The following is a 22,076-nucleotide window of genomic DNA, read 5'->3' as shown; positions in this document are numbered from 1 at the left end:
GTTTTGAACAATTTCATTAGACCGAGAGCTAGAGTTTTGTTATTATTAAGTAAAGGAAGTGCATGATTTGATTGATTTCAAATTGTCTTCGGACGAGATATACAGGGTGATTCACGGTAACCTCCTGATTTGAAAGCTCAATAAAAAAAGTACTTAGTAAATATCATTACAATATAAATTTTATTGAAAGGGACATTGAAAGAGACCTGAATTTTTGTATCACTTAGTTTTAAAGTTAGCCTCGACAGCAAACGCACGCTGCTCACTTGTCCAATGCATAGTGGCAACTGACTTGGCGTAACAATACTTCATGAGCTTGCCTTTTATGTGAAATACTCCGCGCTCTTTTCCTACAACATCTGCCTGCTTGGCGCGAAATACAAAACACTAAGTTTTGTAATCAGTAAATCACTCTGTACATTCTCGTCTGAACCATCATTGTGACCCCCTTTACCGTATACTCGTGCAGGTAGACAAACAATGGTTTTCGATCACGCCAAATTCTATAATTGTTTGTTAATTAATAACTTTCCTTTAATTATACATTATAAACCTATTTTTTCCTGATTATTCTGAATTGTTATGATACCGCAAGTTATGCAATTTAATAAATTAACAAAGCAATTTATATCACATTTCTTATTTACAGGGTCAGCATCATTTATATTATGGAATATATGTTATTCATAAGTTACATTGACGCGGTCGCAAGTAAAAATATTACCAGCAAGGTAAATACTCGGCAAATTTCAATTTAAAAGCCATTTAAAAGCGTCTGTGATCAGTTCTATGACGGATTTTTCATCGAATAGTGTTATTTTATATGTTCTTTATTTTTTAAGCTGGTTCCATGCTTTCAATTTTTTCGCCAAAGTTCAATCTTTAAATATTTTCAAATAATCAAGATAGATAACTAATTCATAATTTTTAAGGACAAATTAAACTATGTTTTCCATGTGAAAGTTAAAAAATTGGTTCAGGACGTCGTGGGTCTGGTGGCAACAGCAGTATACAATTATCTAATATTAATCGACAGTATTTGTTAACTCATTTATTACACGAGTATATTACACGCTTTTCGGCATTATTTTAAACGCGACACAAGCATAGTATGAATTGCCTTTCAAAAGAATAGGTTTAACTTAACCGCACATTCTGAACCTGTCCGCAATACAATGGTTACAAAAAAGTTCCCTAAAACATTAATTAAATACTAATTATCTACAACAATCCATTCACGTATTGATACTATATTCAGTACAAGCGTAGTTAATCCTACAATAAAATAGATGTTTTACAGTGAGCTTCAGAGCACAACCTGCTTGATTGAGGCCACGGGAATACTCATCCATATAATCGTAATGGTTTCTCTGTACGAGATAATTCAAACGGCAAATTGAAAATATAATGTTTCGAATTTTTGAGAATCCCAATTTCTTTTTCAATGACGAAGTCAGAAAAATTCAACTGACCATAGAAATGAATCCAATTAGTATTTACCTTTGCATGGGTCTTTACTCATAATCCAACTAACACCGGACTGCTCATTGTGATCAACATACTCGTACACCCCAAAACAGCGTCGGTTTCAGTAATAGTTACACCACCACCACCATTTGTAAGTGGTGTTTTCTAGCTCATTAGAGGTTTGTGTGGAGTCTTTATGACGAGTCACCTCGAAATCTATTCCAGCAATAAACAATAGACCTCGAAATTCAATATTATATGGTTTAAAGCGCTTTTAAACATTTGTTAATTACAAATCCAAAATGTCAGTTTTGCCATTGCATCTTATTATGACGGTGGAGCCGACGACAAAGAAAAGCGTTCCTTATTACGCGCATGAGATATCGCTGCTAAAGTGTTCTGGTAATATGACAACCTTAGCTGTTGCAAATTACTCCCACTCAGATGAAGGATGGTGTTGCCGTGAGACGAGGTACGCATAATTTGACGTAATTGCATTATTGCGTATATCAGGTCAGCAACCATTTTCTTCCTAAATTCTCAAATTTTTCAAGCCTCTTACAGCTTCATAGAGTTCATAATTCGCTTGAATTACTATTTCTCAAGATTTAATCGTGGACTTAATTGGGAAGTATATATAGTAGCTAAAATCCCGTACACCTGAGGTATAACCCGTTTAAGAATTGCACCCAAAAGTTTTAATGTTCTGTTTCTGTACTTTGAATGCTTAGTGATCCAAAGTGCAATGCAGATTGAACGTATGAATTTTGATCAAGCAGCAACTGAACGATAAACTCGAGAACTTGCATGTGGAATGGCAGCTGGAGTTCCCGGGCTGGACTGTGGAAGAACTTCCTATTACTGAGTATTGTCTGGGCTTGCAATAATTGTTCACATGGCCGCAAGTGAATAAATTTATCTTCTCAAGCAGAGCAATCTTGAGGGAAATTCAGTTGAATGATCACTGTTAATCGAGCATGTGGCATTACTCACTTTCTTAGGAATACAATTTCACTTATATTTTCGTGCTCAATAATTTATATAATTATTGAGCACATTATTAAAAATGCTATTATTATTTGAGTAATTATTTGTTTGTGTTACCGCTAGGATGGTTGTTAGCCGGGAACCGTCTGCAAACAGACCAAAATTTATGGCTTTAATTGTTTAAATAAAAACGTAGCCATTATACTTATAGCATTGATACCATTATATGTATAGAACTTTTGCTGAGCCTAACTGTGTTAGGATGACCAACACAAGATGTGCATATTTTTTACGGCAACTTGGACAAAGTCTCACTCATTTCTGCAAGTGTAACAACTCTCATTTTCTACCGCTCGTGTGTACTTTCATTTTTTATCGCTCGTGTAAGCCCTGCCCCATTCGCACTTCGATCGCACTCAATTAGTGAAAATGTATTAATCCTTGAGTTACGGCTACATGAATTCCTTCCTTTCACCTCTAAATGAGGCTTCAGCACGCTTATATGTCAAAATAATCTGTCTGAGATATTAACGAGTGCTTCTATCGCAGGACTGTGGACTCAATCAGTTGCATCTTGCCGGACAAGTTCGAACTGAAGAATGTTATTGTGCTGTCGTTGAAGACATCGTCGCTTGAGTGTAATATCTAACATAAAAATGAATAGCTGTGTTCAGAATTATCTCCATGCAATAATTACTGTAATTGTGCATAAACAGTTAGGCCCACATGGGCATTCTATTTTAATTGCAGTATCTTACTGAAGAAATCGGCATTATAAGTATGATAAACATGATTTCTGGATGGTTTTTCAACGATAAATTTAAGCTCTACAGAAACCGTTTACTTTTATTTTTTTTATTTGTGAGATTTCTTTCTTACTGCATTTCTTTTACACCGAATGACAAAACATAATTAGGCAACAATATTGCTCTTTTGCCACACGCCACCCACCTAGTCCTAGAGGACAACTATTAAATTTAATATTATATGAACTTGCTTCATTAATTTTATATTGTTAATTGAACCCCTCAGGAGGACTTCTGACGGGTGTATGTGCTCGTCAGAAGTCCTCCGCGAAGATTTCGCGCTCCTAGGGGGATTGTTCCTGAGCGCCCCACCGCTGGCTGGCGGTGTCTGACCGTAGGTCTCAGTAGCGGGGTTAAGTTATTATGTAGGTTGTATTCCTTAAATTAAGTTATTATGTAGGTAAGATTCCTTATATTAAGTTATTATGTAGGTAGGATTACTTACATTTCCCTTCTCTGTCTCTCTCGTGCGGGCTGCCGACGTCCCGTGTAAGCGACCTCTTGTTCGAGCGTCTTCGTTTCTGTTGCTTTTCAACTGTCACTCCTTGTCACTTCGTCTCTTTTGAGATGCTAACGCTGCTTCCTTCGAGCCAGCTTCAGCGGGCTGGACATCTGAGACCTTCCGCCCCTTGTGGGTGATGAATAATTTGAGATTTTGAATAATTGAGAACTTCCGCCTTGCTGGCGATGTTATATTTTGACCTCCAGTGTGAAATAGCTGGATAGCTGAAGCGCATAGTAAACATCGTTACTCATGATATAAAATAACTAAAGTAAACTAACTAACTAAACTAAACCTCTAAACTAACTAACTAACTTGTTAATTGAAAAAGTCAACCAATACTGTAAGGTTTCGTGTTTTTGTATCTGGAAAGTATCTCTGGTTCGGTAAAACGACTCATTGTATTGTTTCTTGATGATGATGTTTTTATTAATATTTGGGTTATGACGTTGAGAATATTTGCAAATGTCGTGCGTCAAAATTTTATGTTTTAACAATTGTATTAAGGATAATAAAATTGGACAAGTCCTGAATTAATTAGGATTATTTGATCGATATACTTCTATTTATCGTAAACTAAAAGACAACTATATTGCATGTGAGGTAGAAGTGCTTATATAGCAGGGCATATAACTAGCAGCGTAGATAAGATAGCAGAGACTAAAGGTACACGGGACTAGTATTCGCTCCAAGTTCTCGTAGCGAGTCCAGTTTTCCCGCTGAGAGCCTATACACGAGGAGAGTATTTGGAGAACAGTCCGCAGGCGCCAATGCGAGGTTGGGAGCTGTCGAGTGAGGGTCTGCGCATGAGGGAATATAGGACGTGACAATAATGACGAGTTGGTGGCATAGTTGCCACTCTTACTGGTGAGGTGAAAACCTCTGTGGATCAGCGTAGAGTGTGGGTGAGAGATCTAATAAGGTCTCGTTTAACTTTCAAAGCACTACTTTCTCAATAAGTTTTTCTTATAATATTCATCGTGACGTACATTCCACAGTAGATCGTACTTTTGGAATAACTATAGAAAAAGTTCAATATCATCTGAACACCTTGACGTTCTTAGAACCGTCGTCGTTAATTGGGACAAGACACAGTTTAAAACATTAGGATTAGAGGATACAGAGCGGCCCAAGTAGGATACAAAGCGGCACACATGTGCTAACAACGATGGCCGCAGCCCGACTAGACCGAATAAAAGACATATCTATAACAACTTGAACTGCTTTGGGCGCCACTGCATCAGCTACTTGTATCCGAAGAATAAATCATCATGATATTCAGAGTGCGAGTACTCGCTCCGAATACTCGGAGCGAGTTCTAGCCCCGTGTATAAGCACCTAATTGTGATGATTTATTCAAGCGATTCGACGTCGGGGTATATTCTCTAGTCAGTGACGATGCAACGAGTGATATTTCTTTCATGCTTTTGTCACATCTGACCAGCGGACACGGCTAATTTGAAAATATCACCATGCTCAAGAAATCGATCGTCGCTTAGTTTTAAGCAAACATATAGGCTGTTGATGGACTGACCGGACTAATTAATGTTCTATTAAATTTTATTTTTGTCTCGTCTAACCTTTTATATCGTGAGTAACGATGACCAAATGAATACTGATTCGCTAAATTTGTTCGATAAAAAGTATCGGTTTTAAGAATGATTAGTCCTCTATTAATTGCCTCAAATATGACGATGAATAAGATATCAAACCATTTTTTTCAGATTGCAGTCGAATTTACATTCTATATAAATTGAGTTACATGTATTTTACGTAATCACAGCGGGCAAAGAACGAAGAGATGTGGGTGGAGATTGTGTTGTTGTTTGTGTTGGTGTTGGTGTACGCGGTGCTGAGGGACAGGCGCCCCCGCAACTGCCCTCCTGGTGAGTATAGTTTAAGCCTGCAACTCGTTGAATAAATATTTATAATGATTTCGCCAACTGAATGTTGAGTTTACTGCCAATACTATGCTTAAGTTGAATGGCGAAGGATATAATTAACTTTTGCGTAGCCACTTATTAAACTTTGACTAGTGCCTCTCAGGCTTTTAAAAATCAATGTTACATAAAAATCAATGTTATCCCCTTGAAATTATAAATAGATGGGCCAGTCACCTCATGTTTATATGTTTTTTCCTTTTGTCAATTTATGTTTTTATCTTAAATTTGAATTTAGTCTTCTAATTGATTCTGCTTGTCATATCGGATTTTGAGCTGATGATGGAGCTGGACTCCGAAACGTTTCTGTAAAGAAATGGTAAATTTTTTGGCCTTTTTTCTTTGATTTTAAATTCTCAGTGAATTTACGATTGCAGTCAAGTGATCTTACTACGTATATCATTGATTGTAAATCAGATGTCAAATGGATGAAATAATCAGATTTTACTTTCTTCAGGTCCGTTTGAAATACCGTTTTTCGGAGGTCTCCCCATCCTTTACGAGGGACCGGCGGAAGATCTGAAGAAAAAGTATGGTGACGTTGTTATGTGAGTAATGTAACGAGTATAGTTTGTTCCATAATCGAAGTCATGTTTCACTTTCCCAGAGCATTGAACCAATTTGTCAAACTTACGTCAATTTGAGCGTCATTGATTTTGTTCACCCTTCGAAACGAAACCATAATCACAAATTTCGGCCTACTTTTCATACTCTACCAAGCCTTATCAATAATTACGAAGTGCATCATGGTGCAATATTTGTCCTGATCATATGTTCTACAATCATTAAGTTTGAGTGCGCTATGCAAAGTACCCACCATACGGTAATTTGACTGTACTGTACCAGGTACCGCTCAGATGACGATTTATCTGAACTGTGAAAGGCACCCACACATGATAATTTGATTGCACAATGCCTGGTACCGCGCTCACGACAATCTGACAGCACCGCGACATTTACCTTGCACGTGATAATTTGACAGCACTGTGCCAGGTATCGGACTGGGTCGTACCGTTCGGTGTTCCTGTTCGACTACAACACCGCCAAGGAGGCCATGGCGAGACTCGAGTTCGCCGACCGGCCTGATTTCTTCTCCACATTCAGCATAGATGACCAGAAACTAGGAGGTTCATAGCTATTAATGTTACGTATTGATGATATAACTGAAAATTTTTCATTAACGCTCTTAATTCAGATGAATGTTACATATAAGCCAGCCATAATTTTGAACATTCCCGCGCAGATCGAAAAAACATGATTCCTGAATTCATATTTTCACGACAAAGCGACGATCAAGTCAACATTAGTTTAAATTTAGAAATCTGCCGTACGTTATATCCATGCAGTGAAATCTCCTTCGATTTATAGTCAATAGCGATGCATGACCAGTAATTTGACGTTTGATTGTAACATACATCATTTACATATTTACGTAAACAGTTCCTATGTTACAGGATAAACTTACTATTATTAAACTTATTCGATGTTGAGTGAAAGTTTTCGGTGAGTTCAGTTGTTCATACTTTTAATTTGTATAATATCTACTTCTCCGTATTATTGATCAGTTTAGTGGTATATCCAGTGTTTTATCGTGGCTGAGCAATTCAGGTTATATCTGCACACAAATTTTAATCATCTTCTTACAGTTCCGAGCAATTATTTTCATTACTCGATAAGTCTCCGAGTAATTGGATGAAAAAGAACACCTTTACTCACGATATGAAGACTGGAAATAGGTTTTTAATTATGGAGAGTCCCGTACTACGTGTATGAGAATTGAATAAGTCACTATGTAATATTACTCGCCCTCTAAATAGTTCGATAATTAAATATCACTAATTTCAAAAAAAGTAACGCAAAAACGTTTAACTTCTTTGAGGTCTGGAAGGTACATTTCGAGAAAGAAGTGCCGAGGTTTTTCTTATTGTTCAACGAAGCCATGCTTCAGAGCTTAATTTACGACTGCATGCAAATAAGCCGAGCTTAGTCCAAAAATGTCTATAAAGTAGTTAGCCTCGTAAAAATGGCTATTCAGGAAGTGGCGTAAGGTTGAAAGTATCAAAAGTTTGGCAGTTTTACGATATAGATTATTAGTCTTGATATGCAAGTTTATATATAACAAACTCAGTATTCTAACCATTCATACATCCTTCATTGTTGACTGCATTCAGGTAACCGGTGATAATATTTACGAATGAAGTACTTGAATTACCTACCATGCAGGGGTGGTTAGCAGCAACGGCGTACACTGGCAGCACGACCGTCGCTTTGTGCTGCGCAACCTCCGCAACCTCGGTGAGACAAGAGCATTTGTTAACGCAATAGCAACCTGTTTGCAACGTAAAAGAGATTTTTTTTATAACGTTAATTATGGAGGACACACGTTGAATCTTATTATATTCTACACTTAATTCTCGAGGCATGGGCAAGAGTTACCTGGAGGAGGCCATCAACATCGAAGCCAAGGCGCTGGTGGAAGACCTCAAGAAGTACGGCGGTGAAGCCATCAACTACCCCGACAGCTTCAGGACTGTGGCGCTCAACATCATCTGGCAGATGGTGGCCAGTGAGTTACGCATTCGTTATATTTTACAGTGTAGGTGTGATAGGTTGTGTTTGAGGCCGGTTATTGGAAATTGGGCAAGTCATCTGTTTTTTGATTGGGTGTCCAACATTCAAATTAAATTGGGTTATCAACCGGATACAAGACCTGTCATAACGAACTAAACTAACGAGAAATTGGATTTGTTAAACTAGTACGGTGATAAATTAAGTATACATTTATTTTTGAAATAAAATTAAAATCTCCTCCAAACGTCAAAACGGAATTCTTAATAACATGTGATCGGGTGATTTTGATCTGAAAATAATTTGGAAAGCAGAATTAGATAGATTGTCAAATTTCGTAGGTCATATTTCAATTATAAAATTTTTAACTCATTTCGATAGTCTAGCAGTAAGACAAGAGTGTCTTGTGTTCTATCTACCTCGTACAAAAGACGGTTGATAAACTCTGTGTCGAACTTCTATCGATGGGTATTTTTCTCACGATGTTTGTTCCTTTACTGCCTAGGTTTAAGATATAAAAAAATCATACTAAAAAACAGAATGAAATTTCCAATACAATAATAGGTACGCGGTTCGACCTAAGAGGCACGGAGGTGGAAGTCATCTACAGAGTCAGCAAGGAGTTCCAGACGAAGATGACGCCCATGATGTTACTACCTTCGTTCGTCCCAGTGCTCGACTACCTACCGAAATGCGTGAAGAACTACCTGTTCAATGAACACATTGTTGACGAGTTCTTCGACCAGATGAAAGCCGTAGTAAAGGTTGGTATAGCTTAAAATTTAAAAGCAAAGGAAATGTCAAGAAAATTCCTCGTATCATAATCTTTCACGTTTTCGATTGAAATATGTGAACTCATTCGGCGTTTTTTTATTGAAATTTTAGAGTAAGCATGTTATATAAGCAAACGTAATATACAAGTATAGTTTTATGAGCTAAATTCGATATAGCTTACGTTAATACGCCGACCATTGTATTGGAAAATGAACTATAGCAGCGGAATCAAAAGTTTAGGATTTCTTGCTTGGGATTTTACTCTCGCTATAACCACAGGTTTCTCAAATCATATTTATCCCAGAATTTACACAGTGCATAATTTTAAACATACAAGCATGCAGGAAACCATAGACCAGCACCTGAAAAACTACGATCCAGACAACGTACGAGATCTCATGGACGAGTACATCAAAGGCATGAAGGAGAGCGAAGGAGACTATGACACCTTCTTCAGAAAGGGAGGTGAGCAATCTCATTTGAAAATGGTCATCCTGGCAATCGAAAATGTAATAAAAATTACACACAAACGTTAGCCATTTCTCCAGTTGGTAATCACAGTTTCCAAATCCAGCCCTAGGCCAGATCATCAACGACCTGTTCCAAGCGGGATCAGACACAGTAAACTACCAGCTGAAGTGGGTGGCCTACCTGCTCGCCCGGTATCCAGAGTACGCAACGAGGATGCAGCAGCAAATAGACGCCGTCGTGCCCAGGGACCGCATGGTGTCTCTCGACGACAAGCCGGGGTAGGATTGTCTAACGGGCAAGATTGTCTGAGACTAGAGGTTCAAATGGTTTTAGGACAAGGACTACTACACACAGGACATGCATAGCCTATGTCCAGCCTCTGCTAGCAGAGGCGATCGCCTACACTATGAAAATGCTGGTGTTTTAGTGTTTTGCTTAGTACAAAATTTTGAACTTCAAAACTGGCAAAAAGTCTATGGTTCTGACCAAGGACTACTACACACATTGTAATACTATTGTATGAAACAATTATGGGCATATCATTTGTTGATGCCACTAAAACACCATCATTTTCATAGTGTAGGCGATCGCCTCTGCTAGCAGAGGCTGGACATAGGCTATGCATGTCCTGTGTGTAGTAGTCCTTGTTTTAGGAATAACTTGACAATGAATCAAAATTTCGCACTGAATGCCTCAAACTTCTTGTTCGTAACTTTGTGCAAAATGTTCTGATAATACAACCGTTCGGAGTTACGTCTACTTACCAGCAACTACGCCCTGCGTACTTACGGAGGGCGTAGTACGCAGCAACTACGAAGTAGTACGCAGCAACTTACCAGCAACTACGCCCTGAGTAAGTTACTCCCGTAACTTACTCAGGTGTACATAACGGCGTTTTGAAAATCCGGCGCTATAATTGGATGAATGAAGGACTAGTTGTGCCGTGCTTCGGCTTCATTGCAGAAAAGCCGAGTCTGGCCATACCCCATCAAAATTTTAGAGGTGGTTAACTTCTGTATTCAAGACGCCTTTAAATTAAAGACGCCCAGCGCTTAAATTAGCGGCTCTATGTCCGCTTTACGCTCTGGTTGTACGAGCGAAATAAGCGTCGGCATAGAATCCGGTCACAGACCGAGCGAGCTTAGTGTGGTCGTGGGGCGCGTGTATTTGGCACCTGATACCTTCAGGGCGGACACGGCCTAATGTAAAAAGTGCGTTGAAAAATGCCCCCTCGCTTCTCTCCGCATAATGGGGTGAAAGGAGGGTGCATCTGAATCGCTACACGCTATATATATGCAGCCTAGTACTATCTGCTTAGTCTTAAGGCCAGAGGTAAGTCTATCAGAGGCTCTATTTCTATGCAAAGACTAAGGTTGCAACTAGTAACAATTTTAATCTAGCGCCTTTCTTAAATTAGGGCAAAAATTGCTTTCCAAAGCAAGAAATTCCAATCGTTACATGAAAATAAATTATTCGAGGTAATGCAAGTCGAGCAAATTCACGTATTCCATCCATATATACTTAGGATTAAACCACGTTGTTTTTAAGATAAACAGTTAAATTAATTGCCATATCATTTGTGGAACTTCAGTTCCACAAATTTATCCAGTTGGCGCGGTGGATCAAAGATTAGAACCGGAGGTATACGCGTGCATAAGCCGATCAAATAACAACTGCTGCAGAGCACATTCCTAAAGCTGAAATCTTCTATTATTGTCGAAATTGTCGAATGCCGCAAACTTGCATCGTACAATTGCTGTGTTCTCAAAAAAGTGATGGTGAAAGTCGCACCATTTAACTACATCTTAAAAAAATCTCGAAAAACTAACAAAATTTCCTTCACAATTGAATTTTTTCCAGTCAAATACGTCCTAATTTAAGGAAGACAACACAATAGAAAAGTGCGTGTTCATCTTATTAACAAGGTCAAGTTACTGCAGTAGTTTGATTGCAGTGACTTGCAATCAAGGCTTCAAGCAGCTACCCGATCACACTTCACAACAGTCAACCAATGTTTTTTTTTTTTGCATTGGAAGTGTTGAGCTCTAAAATAAAATTATTTTCAAGCTTTCAAATTATCTACTGCACTCTAAATTTCTAGATTGACAACCAAAAATATGGTGGAATATATGATAGTAATGTGAAATCAAATAACTTGCTCACAAATTGGATAACGTTTGAACACGTTCTCCCTCAGTCTCCTTCTTCGTGGTAGTCAACACCGACACGACAGCTGGGGCAGCGAGAACATTCTCATGCCGCATTGGACTCGTCTTAATTAAGAGGCTCCCGTAACTTACGAACGTTCTTATGCAATCTACAATAATAAAGCTGTCGGCCGTACGGATGCTTGGAAATTCCAACCAAAAGCATGTCTGTAAGAGCTACTTCTATAGCCGCTGAAGCAGACAAATGCCCAAAGCTGAACATTTCTATTTTTAGAGAAATCACTATTTCGCGAGCTTGAAGAACAGTGATCTCCAGACAAATCGAAATCAAGGAAACGCTCCCACAAGAAATCAAAATATTCATTTTTATCCTGTTCAATGACTACAAGTGTAATGGTCTTTACAATCAAATTGTTTTCAAGTCACAGAAGGAGACAAAACTATTCATATCTTTTTGAAAAACATTGATCACCCTTTAGTGCGTCCTGCTTCGCTGTTAGTTTAAAACTGGAGTCTTGCAGTCTTGCTGGCTTCTGGGCTCGGGCAACGGCTAACGCTTTGCCTAGATAGGGGAGCGGGAGGTAGATCCCGACTACCCACGCATGCATTGGAAAGCTCTTTTTGATGGGGGGGGCACTTTAATCAAGGAAGCATTTAAACCTTGCCAGTTGGAGCTAGGGCGTTATTGCATGTGTAATTATGGATTAGAAGTAAGTGTCATGTTAAAAATTGGCGTCTTGAACACCAGGTGCATGGGTTTGTTCGTCACAGGCTACATTCACCTTGCTACGTGTCAAGTTAGAGTCGACTCTCCTTTCGTTCCGTCGTGTCACATAGCGAACGTAAGCGTGCACATTCATCGACGCCATTTATAGAGCGGGAGATGGTAATTTTTCGCGCATTTACCCTGTTTAGCCTGTGACCAGCCCCATCATGCGGTAGCCTCATCAGCGTTTGACCAGGGCATCATGAGGAAGCTTGTTCATCTGCTCTTTTTAGAAGAGGCTACTAAATTCCGAAAGAGGCTACTAAATAGAAGCCAAACACCGTACGTGGCCGATCTGCACCTGATTCCTCTAAGCTGACTCCATTGCCCCAGGGGTGGCCGTTATTGGAACTCAACCTTTGACTGGGTACGTCCATAAACCGTGAAAAATTCGTGCACGACCGCTTCTCATTCCTTTATCGATTCACACCTGCGCCTATAGTGTCCTAGGGACGTGCTTGTTTTGCGGAAGCTTATGCAAATGCAATGTTGACGAAATATGTATAGATATAGGTTCTTTTAACGGAGAATTTGCAAAGCTACATATTTTGGCAATTTATATTGAACATTTTTCCCGAAACATAAGTAACATGGATGGTAATTTGTTAGGCGTTAAACCCATTTCTGTAGGAAATCCACTTAATCCACCTAATAATAGGAAAATATTGGAGAATGCAGAAGCACGAAGGAATGCGAAATATTCATCCGAGTATTCTTCCTCAGGAGAGGCAAGAACGATAAAATTTGAGTTTTGACTCAGGCGTGCGTTTAAGCAGTACATATCCACACTGCCTAAATAGGTTCGATGGTAACGAAAACCTGAGACGATGCTTATGAAAATTCAAACCTCACTGTATTGAATTTGCTGTGAATTCATGATGCCGCTTACATTTTAAATTAATTGTAGCGTTTGAGCTATCGCGAAAAAGGTGTTTGTTTCATCTGTTAGGAAGACTGCACCCACGAATACCAAGACATAGATAAACGCACAAAGTTACACCCAAATAAAAATTAAGGGTGGTGCACCGATGATTATAGGTGGCGATAGTAGTTTATAGGTGGCGTAACGGTGAGTGGCCAGATTTGCCAAAAATCGACAATAAAACATCAATAAATCGAAAGGGTGGCGAGTAAAGGTGGCAGTCATCTATGAATCATCGCTTGGTAGTTATTGATGTACGAAGAGCTTTACGGGTGTGGTGGCCATTGGCAGGTTATAGGTGTGGGATAGGTGGTGCACGCCACCCTTAATTCACTGTATAAATCATATAAGCTCCACCTGTGAGCTCCGCCGATAGCCACCATAAAAACATAGGTGCTCCACTCTCAATTTTTATTTGGGCAGCTGAGTAAATAAGCGCATGAAGAGTTAACTTTCTTAATCAATCAGAAATTAATTACTCTTCGTAACACATTAAGTGCGGCACGAACCACCAGCTCTGGCAGATGACTTAAAAACGGCCAAGTTCGCGGATAAAAAAGAACAATAATTCAAAATATAATAGTAAATTTGTAGGCTCCGGTGCAAAAATTAAATTTCCCTTTTTTCCGTACTTTTTAAAATATGATGAGGTAATACTGCCATCATATATTTTTGTTGACAAACGCGATTGTAAAAACTAAATTGCGGAATTTGTCCGGAAAAAATTACCATGCAAGCAACAGGTGGGTCGTGCTGCTCTTAACGTGTTAATTATTTTTATATACATAGTGGCTGCCCCTAATTTCTGCATACTAACTCCCCTATATGCGTCTCACTAGTGATCTACATAACCCACAGCCACTTTTCGGTCAATTTAGCGAGTCTGACGTTATGCGCAAAATTTACACTTGAAATAAGAAGTCTTAAAGTACTTTTCGGTCACTGCTTATGGAATTCTGATAAATCATTTAGCGTGACGAAAGGCGGAGCAGGATCATTAATTGGGAGTTAACTGGTTAATGGGACACGTATATATGAGCAGCACCGATATAGATTGGTTAACGTTTCGGTATACTTGTTCCCAATGAATAAGAATTCAGAACTTGTGTCTTAGGATGCAAAATGCATTAGATAAATAAGCTTTCATGAGAGATGAAATAAAGCTTTTACATCCGTATTTTATGTTGCCCACAAACTGGTCCAAAAATTTATTCAGAATTATCTCTGAGGAAGATATATCCAATCATTTTATAGTAAATTTTGTTTCAAAGTTGAAAATTTTTATTTTTCTGCAAACTATGTCATATATTATCAAAGTTGTGACTCTCATAATGACCTTGAATATTATATGCGTGATTGAGTTTCTGGTGGTCGAAACGTTTCAAGTTATTAGATTCAATTACCAATTTAACAAGCTAATGCTCCTCTCTGCAGGTTGCCTCTGATCGAAGCCTTCATGATGGAGACCATGCGGTACTCCTCAATGATCACCATGAACGTTCAGCGCTCTGCCACGCGTGACACAACAATCAACGGCTACTTCATCCCCAAGGTGATGCATACTCCAAGTTTTTAATCGGTTGAAAATAATGTATTACCGATGTATTAAACTTATAATCACCTCCTACCATGTGAATTATTTGCAGGACACGATAATTGTGGTTTCCAACTACTCCGTCCACCACGACCCGCGGTATTGGGAAGAGCCCGACAAGTTCTACCCTGAACGATTCCTGGACGAGAAGGGAACAAAGTTCACCGCTCACAAGCAGGGCTTCTTCGCCTTCGGTTCTGGTGAGATTTTGATAGTTGAAAACCTCTACTACCTGAATAGATATCGGAGCAAATATTATTATTTCAGTTCCTGCCAATGGCATACGGCATAGCTGCCCTGATGATAATGAAGATGTTGCACTGTCCACGTATATCTGTAACTCTATCAAATAGTAGTAAGTAAAAAATCTTAAGCGTAGTAAATAGAAAAACGTAACACGGACTAAATGTTTACTCCACCGCCGCCGCTGCACCCTCCAACACCCTGCAGTCGCAGGTTGTGATTTACGGCACGACGTTCTTTACTATTTGGATCAGTTGTTCCCAAAATGGGCGACAAACAGTTAAAACTGTAAAATATATATTGGTTTGCTAAATGGGGTTCTATTTTTGAAATACTCACTTGTGTTTAAACTTTATCTTTTAAAATTACAGCGTACTAATTATCAAGAAAGAGGCGTTTGTATTTATATGTGTCTGTCAGGGGGGGGGGGGAGGCGCTAGAGATTCACTGTTGAGCCAAAGGGGTCGCCAGCCTGAAAAAGTTTGGGAACCAATGATAAAGATCAATCAGCCTTTCTACTAGAGAAGCGAGTCGAAACGAGTGTGGAGTTAGTCGACATATTGTTGTTAAGGACCAGCGTATACAGACAACCTCGCTAGACCACTGACAGTCTTCTACTGACAGCAGCGCTTGAGTTGCAAGAGGCGGGGCGACTGCGAATCGCTAGCTCGTCAATCGCTACGTTGCCCGCATGAAGCGCACGTAGACGCTGCACAAACGGCTGTGAGGCGCTTGACGCCCGTGTGTTGCCCCCAGTATAAACGGGCCTTAAGGCGAAAGACTGAATTTCAGCTGAAAACTTTATTGGAATCACAGTGGATTCCCAGTCAACTTTTTTTAGTACCGCTACTATGATGTTCAACACAATCCGGCTCATATCCGTCATGCAGAAAAATGAATTCTACCACAAAGTTAAACGAACCTTACTATCTCATACTCCTGTGATCTACACTTTATTGGCATTCTAATGCAACTGAAATGATAGCAATATTCAAGCAATATATAAATATTTTTCAGCAACACCATCATGTATGTGAACAAATATCCAACATGCACTTTCACTCTGAAAAAAATTATCCGCAACAAGTTAGCAAATAGGCAAAATTAACTCAAATGCTTTAGTAGAATTTTCGCAGTTGTATGTGGGCACACACACACAACTCAGTAGATTTGGCCTCAGCATTGGCCATAGTGTTCTGGTCCGCCTCCTTTGCTGGCCAGATGTTGCTATTTTTGGAGTAAGCTATATTTCGGGTAATTAAAGTAGGTATATGTCATGCATGTAGCTATCATGGAGCTATTCATGTTCCTTGGGAAGATTAGAACTTCTCATTGTTGTTGCCCAAGTGAAAAATGTGCAAACACGTGTATTAAGTATTGAGTGATTCTGATCTGTAATAGTGTAAAATAAAGAGGGTCATGATTAATTAAAGTCAGGTGGTGCAACACTTCATCGGGTTTTGATAAGCCCTTGGAATGATGCAAACTTTCTACATGAATAAAATTAAAGTTATTGGTCTCAGCTTCTAAAGAAACTAGATATGATTAGATATTTAAGGACAGATTAGGATTCAAGTTCAGCCAATTCCTGTTCACACCTATTAATGATTAATGGTAACCTTCACAAAAGTTATTTTTCACTTGATGTCACTTGAAAGAAGTTGTAGAATCATCATATTAACATATAATATTTAGAAGTGAAATATATAAAATAATATATTTAGAAATGAGGTCTTGTAAAATTTGGGTTCATTTTTTTATAAGCAGAATTAGAAAACAGCTATTTGGAACTGAAATTTTGTTACCCCACTGTCATATTTCTTGTGAATTAGCAATCTGGCAATTTGAGTGAACCAGCAATCTGCCAAAATTTTCACTCAATAAATGGCATGTCAATTTGTTCACTGACGTAATCATTTCCGTCATTTCAGTAATGAAATAATCATGTGTCTCAGTAAAAGCATAAATAAGATTATATTAGCCCACAATTTACCTAGTAATGAAGAAAAAATCCATGAAACAGTGATATTATCAAGTTTGACACGATATCTACAAGACAGCAACTGAGAAGTCGCGGGGAGAAGCAACTGCATGAGGAGTCGCGCATGTTGCTCACAGATGTGGACTCCTTGTAAGCGATAGTTCATATAAGCTATCTTCTGCTTGAGCGATAAGCTCCAGCATGCTGACATATGCCCAAAGCTGAACAGTTCTTTCGTCGAAGAAACCATTCGTTAAACAAACAATTTCGCACAATCGCGTAGCCATGATGAATGCCGCCTGCCGACGAGAAGTATTACAACGGACTTTACTTCAGAAAGCACTGGACAGCAAAAACTAAGGAATTTGTACTGCTGAAAATATCAAAAAGTTAATATTCAGTTTTTAACACTAAGTTGTTTTCAAGTTGTAGACTTCACTATACACTATAAGATTACACAATTTGGATGAGATGCGTGTATCAACCGACGTCCAAACGGGATGAATAACTGTACACCACTGCTCAATATCAGCGCCTCCGAAGTCCGAACTACGTCTGACTGCCCAGCATAGTCTCAAGCCGGGTAGTTGATAACCCCACTCCTCAATAGGGAGTATAAAGGGGATTGTTTTGATACCTCTGCCTCTGAAACGTTGGTGTTTTGGTGAACACACGCGGTACACGCATCTTGACGTAAAAGCAATGCATGCGTGTTCATGTACACATATCGCAATTGGGAGTTCGCACAAGCGTAACTCAAACGGGTTCATGGAAACGTATCGCAAGCGTCTTGACATGAACGCGCGGCATGCGGGTCGAAGACAACGCAACGCACGCGTGTTAATAAAGCATGCGTAATGGTCGCGTGTTGACAGACACTCATTGCACGCGTAATGAAGCTCGCGCAAACGCTGGCGCGACCTTGAAATTTCGTTCCAAAATTTGGTCACAAAAGCGTCGAAGCGGTTTGCGTGAGCAAAAAAAAACATTCAAATCAAGCGTATTAAAGAAAACGTAAAGTCACACGTTGACGTACACGCAATGCACGAGTGTTGAAACGCACGCGTGTAGAAGTTCCTTCGCCTAATTTCGCATCGTTTGGGTTTCTGAATCAGGGGCCTGGTCACGCTTGCGCTAAGAACTCGAGTCAGCTACATGACAGGGTGGGCATGGGACAGTCTGTTCAGCCTCTTATTTCGGCTGTCTTATGTAGATTCGGCTCCTAGGACATATGACTCCCGGAAACGGCTCCTAATTAGTAGCCGATAATGATAGGTGGCCGATTGGCGTCTGATTTGCCTCTTTGGCGACTATGGCGAGCCTCAGGCACCCCTGAACGGGATCCGGATTTCGACTGAGTTACATTTCATAGAACGGGCATGTATAATTGCGTCGTGCCCCGTTGTAGTTCACACCCAATCGTCCTTAAACATGAATCAATAAATCTCAGAAGTATACAAAACCTGAATTGCGGATGGCTTATACCAAAATGGAAAAATTACTATTACTAAAACGTGATTCACGACAATGTACTCGTTCTAAATTTTGTCCTATTCCTTAACAACAAATGTTTCAGCTTTATTGTTTTCATCATATATTTCGGATGAATGAGAATGATTCTCTATGAACCTCCCAACAGGTCGGCGTCAGTGCGTGGGGGAGCTGCTGGCCCGCATGGAGTTGTTCCTCTTCACCGCTGCCATCGTCCAGCACTTCGACGTGCGCCCCCCGGACGGCGTCGACATCACCGCGGAAGACATCCGCCACTACGCCGGCGTGCGCGTGCCTGATGATCGGAAACTCGTGTACAAACCGCGGGATTAAATCTGCCATGCAAATCAAGGGATTGAATCATAGACATTCTCCCTCACAATTCAAAGGATTAAAATCTTGGATAATCTCCCGTAAAATTCAAAGGATTAAAGTCATGGACAATCTCCCATGCAAATCAGTGGATTTAAATAATCGAAAGTCACCACTACAAACCAAGAGATCAAAATTATTGACAATCAGATTAAATTAGTTGGTATAAAGCAACCAATAGATTATTAATCATGCGGTAGAACACAATTTATCGGGGAAGTTACAATATTTGATAGAGCAAAATAACGGTCGGCTAAATAAACTATATATCAATTTCAATAGCATTCGTCTACATGCCGCTCCTCACATTTCCGTATATATCTATTGATATATGGGGTCGATGGCGATCGCTAACTTCTCTTTGGAAATTTTTGGGGGAGGGAAGGAAAGGTATATTTGGTAACATAAAATACTATATACTGAAATCCATTCTCTCCCTCCCCTGTCGTCCCACAAAAATTATTATCGCTTGCCATGCTCGAGCATTGAAGGCTATTGTAGAGCATTGTTGCCCATTGAGGTATTTTGAGGCAAATTGTTTTATATTTAGGTAATTTCAGCTATTTTTTGAGGCATATTCTTTTATATTTAGATATTTTCAGCTATATTTTGAGGTATATTGTTTTACATGTAGGTAATTTCAGCTATATTTTAAGACATACCGTTTTATATTTAGATAATTTCAGCTATATTTTAAGACATATCTTTTTATATTTAGATAATTTCAGCTATATTGTTTATATTGAGGCATTATGAGATATATTGACGTATTTATAGGCATATTGAGGACAATTAAGGCGTTTTGATGTGCACTGAAGGGTTTTGAGGTATATTGAATTGTATTTAGGCACATCGATGCAAAATGTTGTATATTAGGCAATACTGAAATGAGATATTCAAAAATATTTTTAAAAATAGAACTATTGCACAGCAATACTCGAGTTGACCCATCTTCAGAAGTGGGGATACCCCACCAAATGATGCAAGTATTCTATTTTGACTTAGAATGTGGTATTTTATCTATACACGTGAACTATTTCAACCAATATCGAATATATATAATACTATAATCATACATAATAAATTTACATATTAAGATTCATAGCTTTAATAATGATTTTTTTCGTTCATCTAATTCTATTCTCACTTTCTGGAACTGAAAAAATTGGGATTTCTATGTCGGTGTCTACAAGTTTTTTTTTTTTTTTGCAAAAATTGTGCATTATATTCGAAGTTCCTTTTACAATAAATTAGAATTTGGGTGTCCTTAATTAGCTTTTTGTGATCAGGTTCGTAATAAATTGTTGATAAAATCCATTAAAAACCAAACTTAGAAAACTTAAGGCGATTATAAGATGTAATGGAATTTGTTTATATGTTATAACATTTCAGTAAAGGCTCTAATTTTCTCCTAAATTCTACCGAGCTTCTTAAAAAGTTAACTTATCACATTTCTTGGGCCAACTTTACGGCCTCCGTAATCATGAGTCACATTTGGTTCAATATTATTGTTCTTGTTTATGAAAGCACCGAGTGGTCTAGAATCTAGATCGCCGTCATCGCAGCCGCAAGTTGGGGTTCGAAACTCGAGATTGGTAGTGAAAATTCTGATAGAAGGTAAAGGCGGCGGGTGGTTGAGAATTGGCCACAGACCAACTTGGCCTAATCCAATTTAACTCAAGTATATAATTACTTCATTTATTTACGTGGGCTGAGTAAATAACGGCGCTGTTTCGCGAGAACGCGTGTAAAATTATGTCAAACAAAAGTGAAAGTAATGTAAAACGGAAAGGGTTGATACATTGGCGAGTCAAGATAAAACTTCACAACAATTCAGTGAAAGGAAAGTTCTTTTTTGCCTGGTGTTGAATTTTTCCCAAGATATTATCCCCCGCAGGTCAGACTGTAAAACTAGTTAAAATTTACGATTTCATGATAAGTTTCCATGCACATGGAATATATGTTCATTTTTTTAATTTTCATAACATTTTAATAGGACATAATATGAGAAGAAAAGCGTTCAAACCTCTGTTACGTTGATCAATACTAAAATTATAATAATGAATATTTTCAAATAACTGAACATACTTTTTGCAGCAACCATGCTTGGGAAAATTTATTATAGAGAGGCCATGCTTGGGAAGCAAAATAAGGTCCTTAAACAAGGTCCCAGAAAGAGTCCTAGAATTTGAAACAAGAAGCAATCATCAAGCAATACAATGCGTGGGGGAGCTGCTGGCCCGCATGGAGTAGTTCCTCTTCACCGCCGCCATCGTCCAGCACTTCGACGTGCTAGACTTCTGAAAGTTAATTTATGTCATACTTTTGTCACGTTCTATGCCACCAACCGTTTTTGCGCTCCTCAGTTTAAAAGAATGTACATGGTTATTCACGGAAACTTCCTGTTATGTAATTAAACCTAATTCTGAAAGTTGAGTCTGGGTTCAACTAAAGCACACATTTTGAACCTGTTCGCAATACAATGGTTTCATTTCAAAGGTTCTCTAAAACATTATTTCAGTAGTAGTTTTCTACAACAATCGATTCAAGTATTGATAATATATTCAACTGCTGAAGTTTTCTCTAAATCAACCCTGCGACAGCGCTGAGTTAGAAGCCACGTTGAAACGGCTTAATTTGCTCTGCGCGGCAGCATCGGCAAAGAGCAGCGTCTGGCTCGACTCTATTACTAATATTTACCTTTGCATGGCTCTTTACTTTTGCATGGCTCCAACTAAACCGACTGCTCATTGAGATCAACGTATACCAAAAACAGCAGCGGTCTGGCAATTTGTAGATGGGGGTTTTCTAGCCTAAAAGGGTTTCTGTGCATGGGATCTTTATGTGACCACTATTCTCCAATGAGTAGAATCTATTCCAACAATAAGCAATAGACCCCTAAATTCAATATTTTATGGTTTCAAGCGCTTTTAAACATTAGTTAATTACAAATTCAAAATGTCAGTTTTGCCATTGCATCTTAGTATGACGATATAGCCGACGACAAAGAAAAGCGTTCCTTAT

General features: G+C 38.8%; 1 protein-coding gene across 2 annotated transcripts; it reads left to right on the top strand.

Annotated features, from left to right (window-relative positions):
• The first annotated feature begins 5,484 nt into the window (after window positions 1-5,484).
• LOC108682017 (cytochrome P450 2L1) lies at window positions 5,485-21,537 on the top strand. Of its 2 annotated transcripts, XM_047880813.1 has the most exons (12): window positions 5,485-5,648; window positions 6,160-6,250; window positions 6,696-6,829; window positions 7,926-7,997; window positions 8,122-8,268; window positions 8,835-9,034; window positions 9,389-9,509; window positions 9,619-9,793; window positions 14,806-14,923; window positions 15,018-15,165; window positions 18,829-18,872; window positions 21,306-21,537. In XM_047880813.1, exons 1-12 carry the CDS (start codon window positions 5,564-5,566, stop codon window positions 21,354-21,356), a joined length of 1,386 nt encoding a protein of 461 aa, XP_047736769.1. In that variant the 5' UTR covers window positions 5,485-5,563; the 3' UTR covers window positions 21,357-21,537. The 2 variants fall into 2 exon arrangements, with proteins under 2 accessions (XP_047736769.1, XP_018026595.1); XM_018171106.2 differs by lacking the exon at window positions 21,306-21,537 and having other exon boundaries at window positions 18,829-20,828.
• Window positions 21,538-22,076: the final 539 nt, after the last annotated feature.

Source organism: Hyalella azteca, unplaced genomic scaffold (genome assembly GCF_000764305.2).
Source record: "Hyalella azteca isolate HAZT.00-mixed unplaced genomic scaffold, Hazt_2.0.2 contig6372, whole genome shotgun sequence".
In the NCBI taxonomy this organism is placed as follows: domain Eukaryota; kingdom Metazoa; phylum Arthropoda; class Malacostraca; order Amphipoda; family Hyalellidae; genus Hyalella; species Hyalella azteca.
Note: the sequence above shows the minus strand (reverse complement) of the source record. Positions and strands in the feature narration are given on the sequence as shown.

Bases quoted from the DNA above. Each gene is read 5' to 3' on its own strand.
- LOC108682017 (XM_018171106.2), top strand. From the start codon at position 5,564: ATGTGGGTGGAGATTGTGTTGTTGTTTGTGTTGGTGTTGGTGTACGCG. The intron at 6,251-6,695 runs GTGAGTAATGTA...GCACTGTGCCAG, and splicing joins AAGTATGGTGACGTTGTTAT to GTATCGGACTGGGTCGTACC. The intron at 9,035-9,388 runs GTTGGTATAGCT...ACAAGCATGCAG, and splicing joins AGATGAAAGCCGTAGTAAAG to GAAACCATAGACCAGCACCT.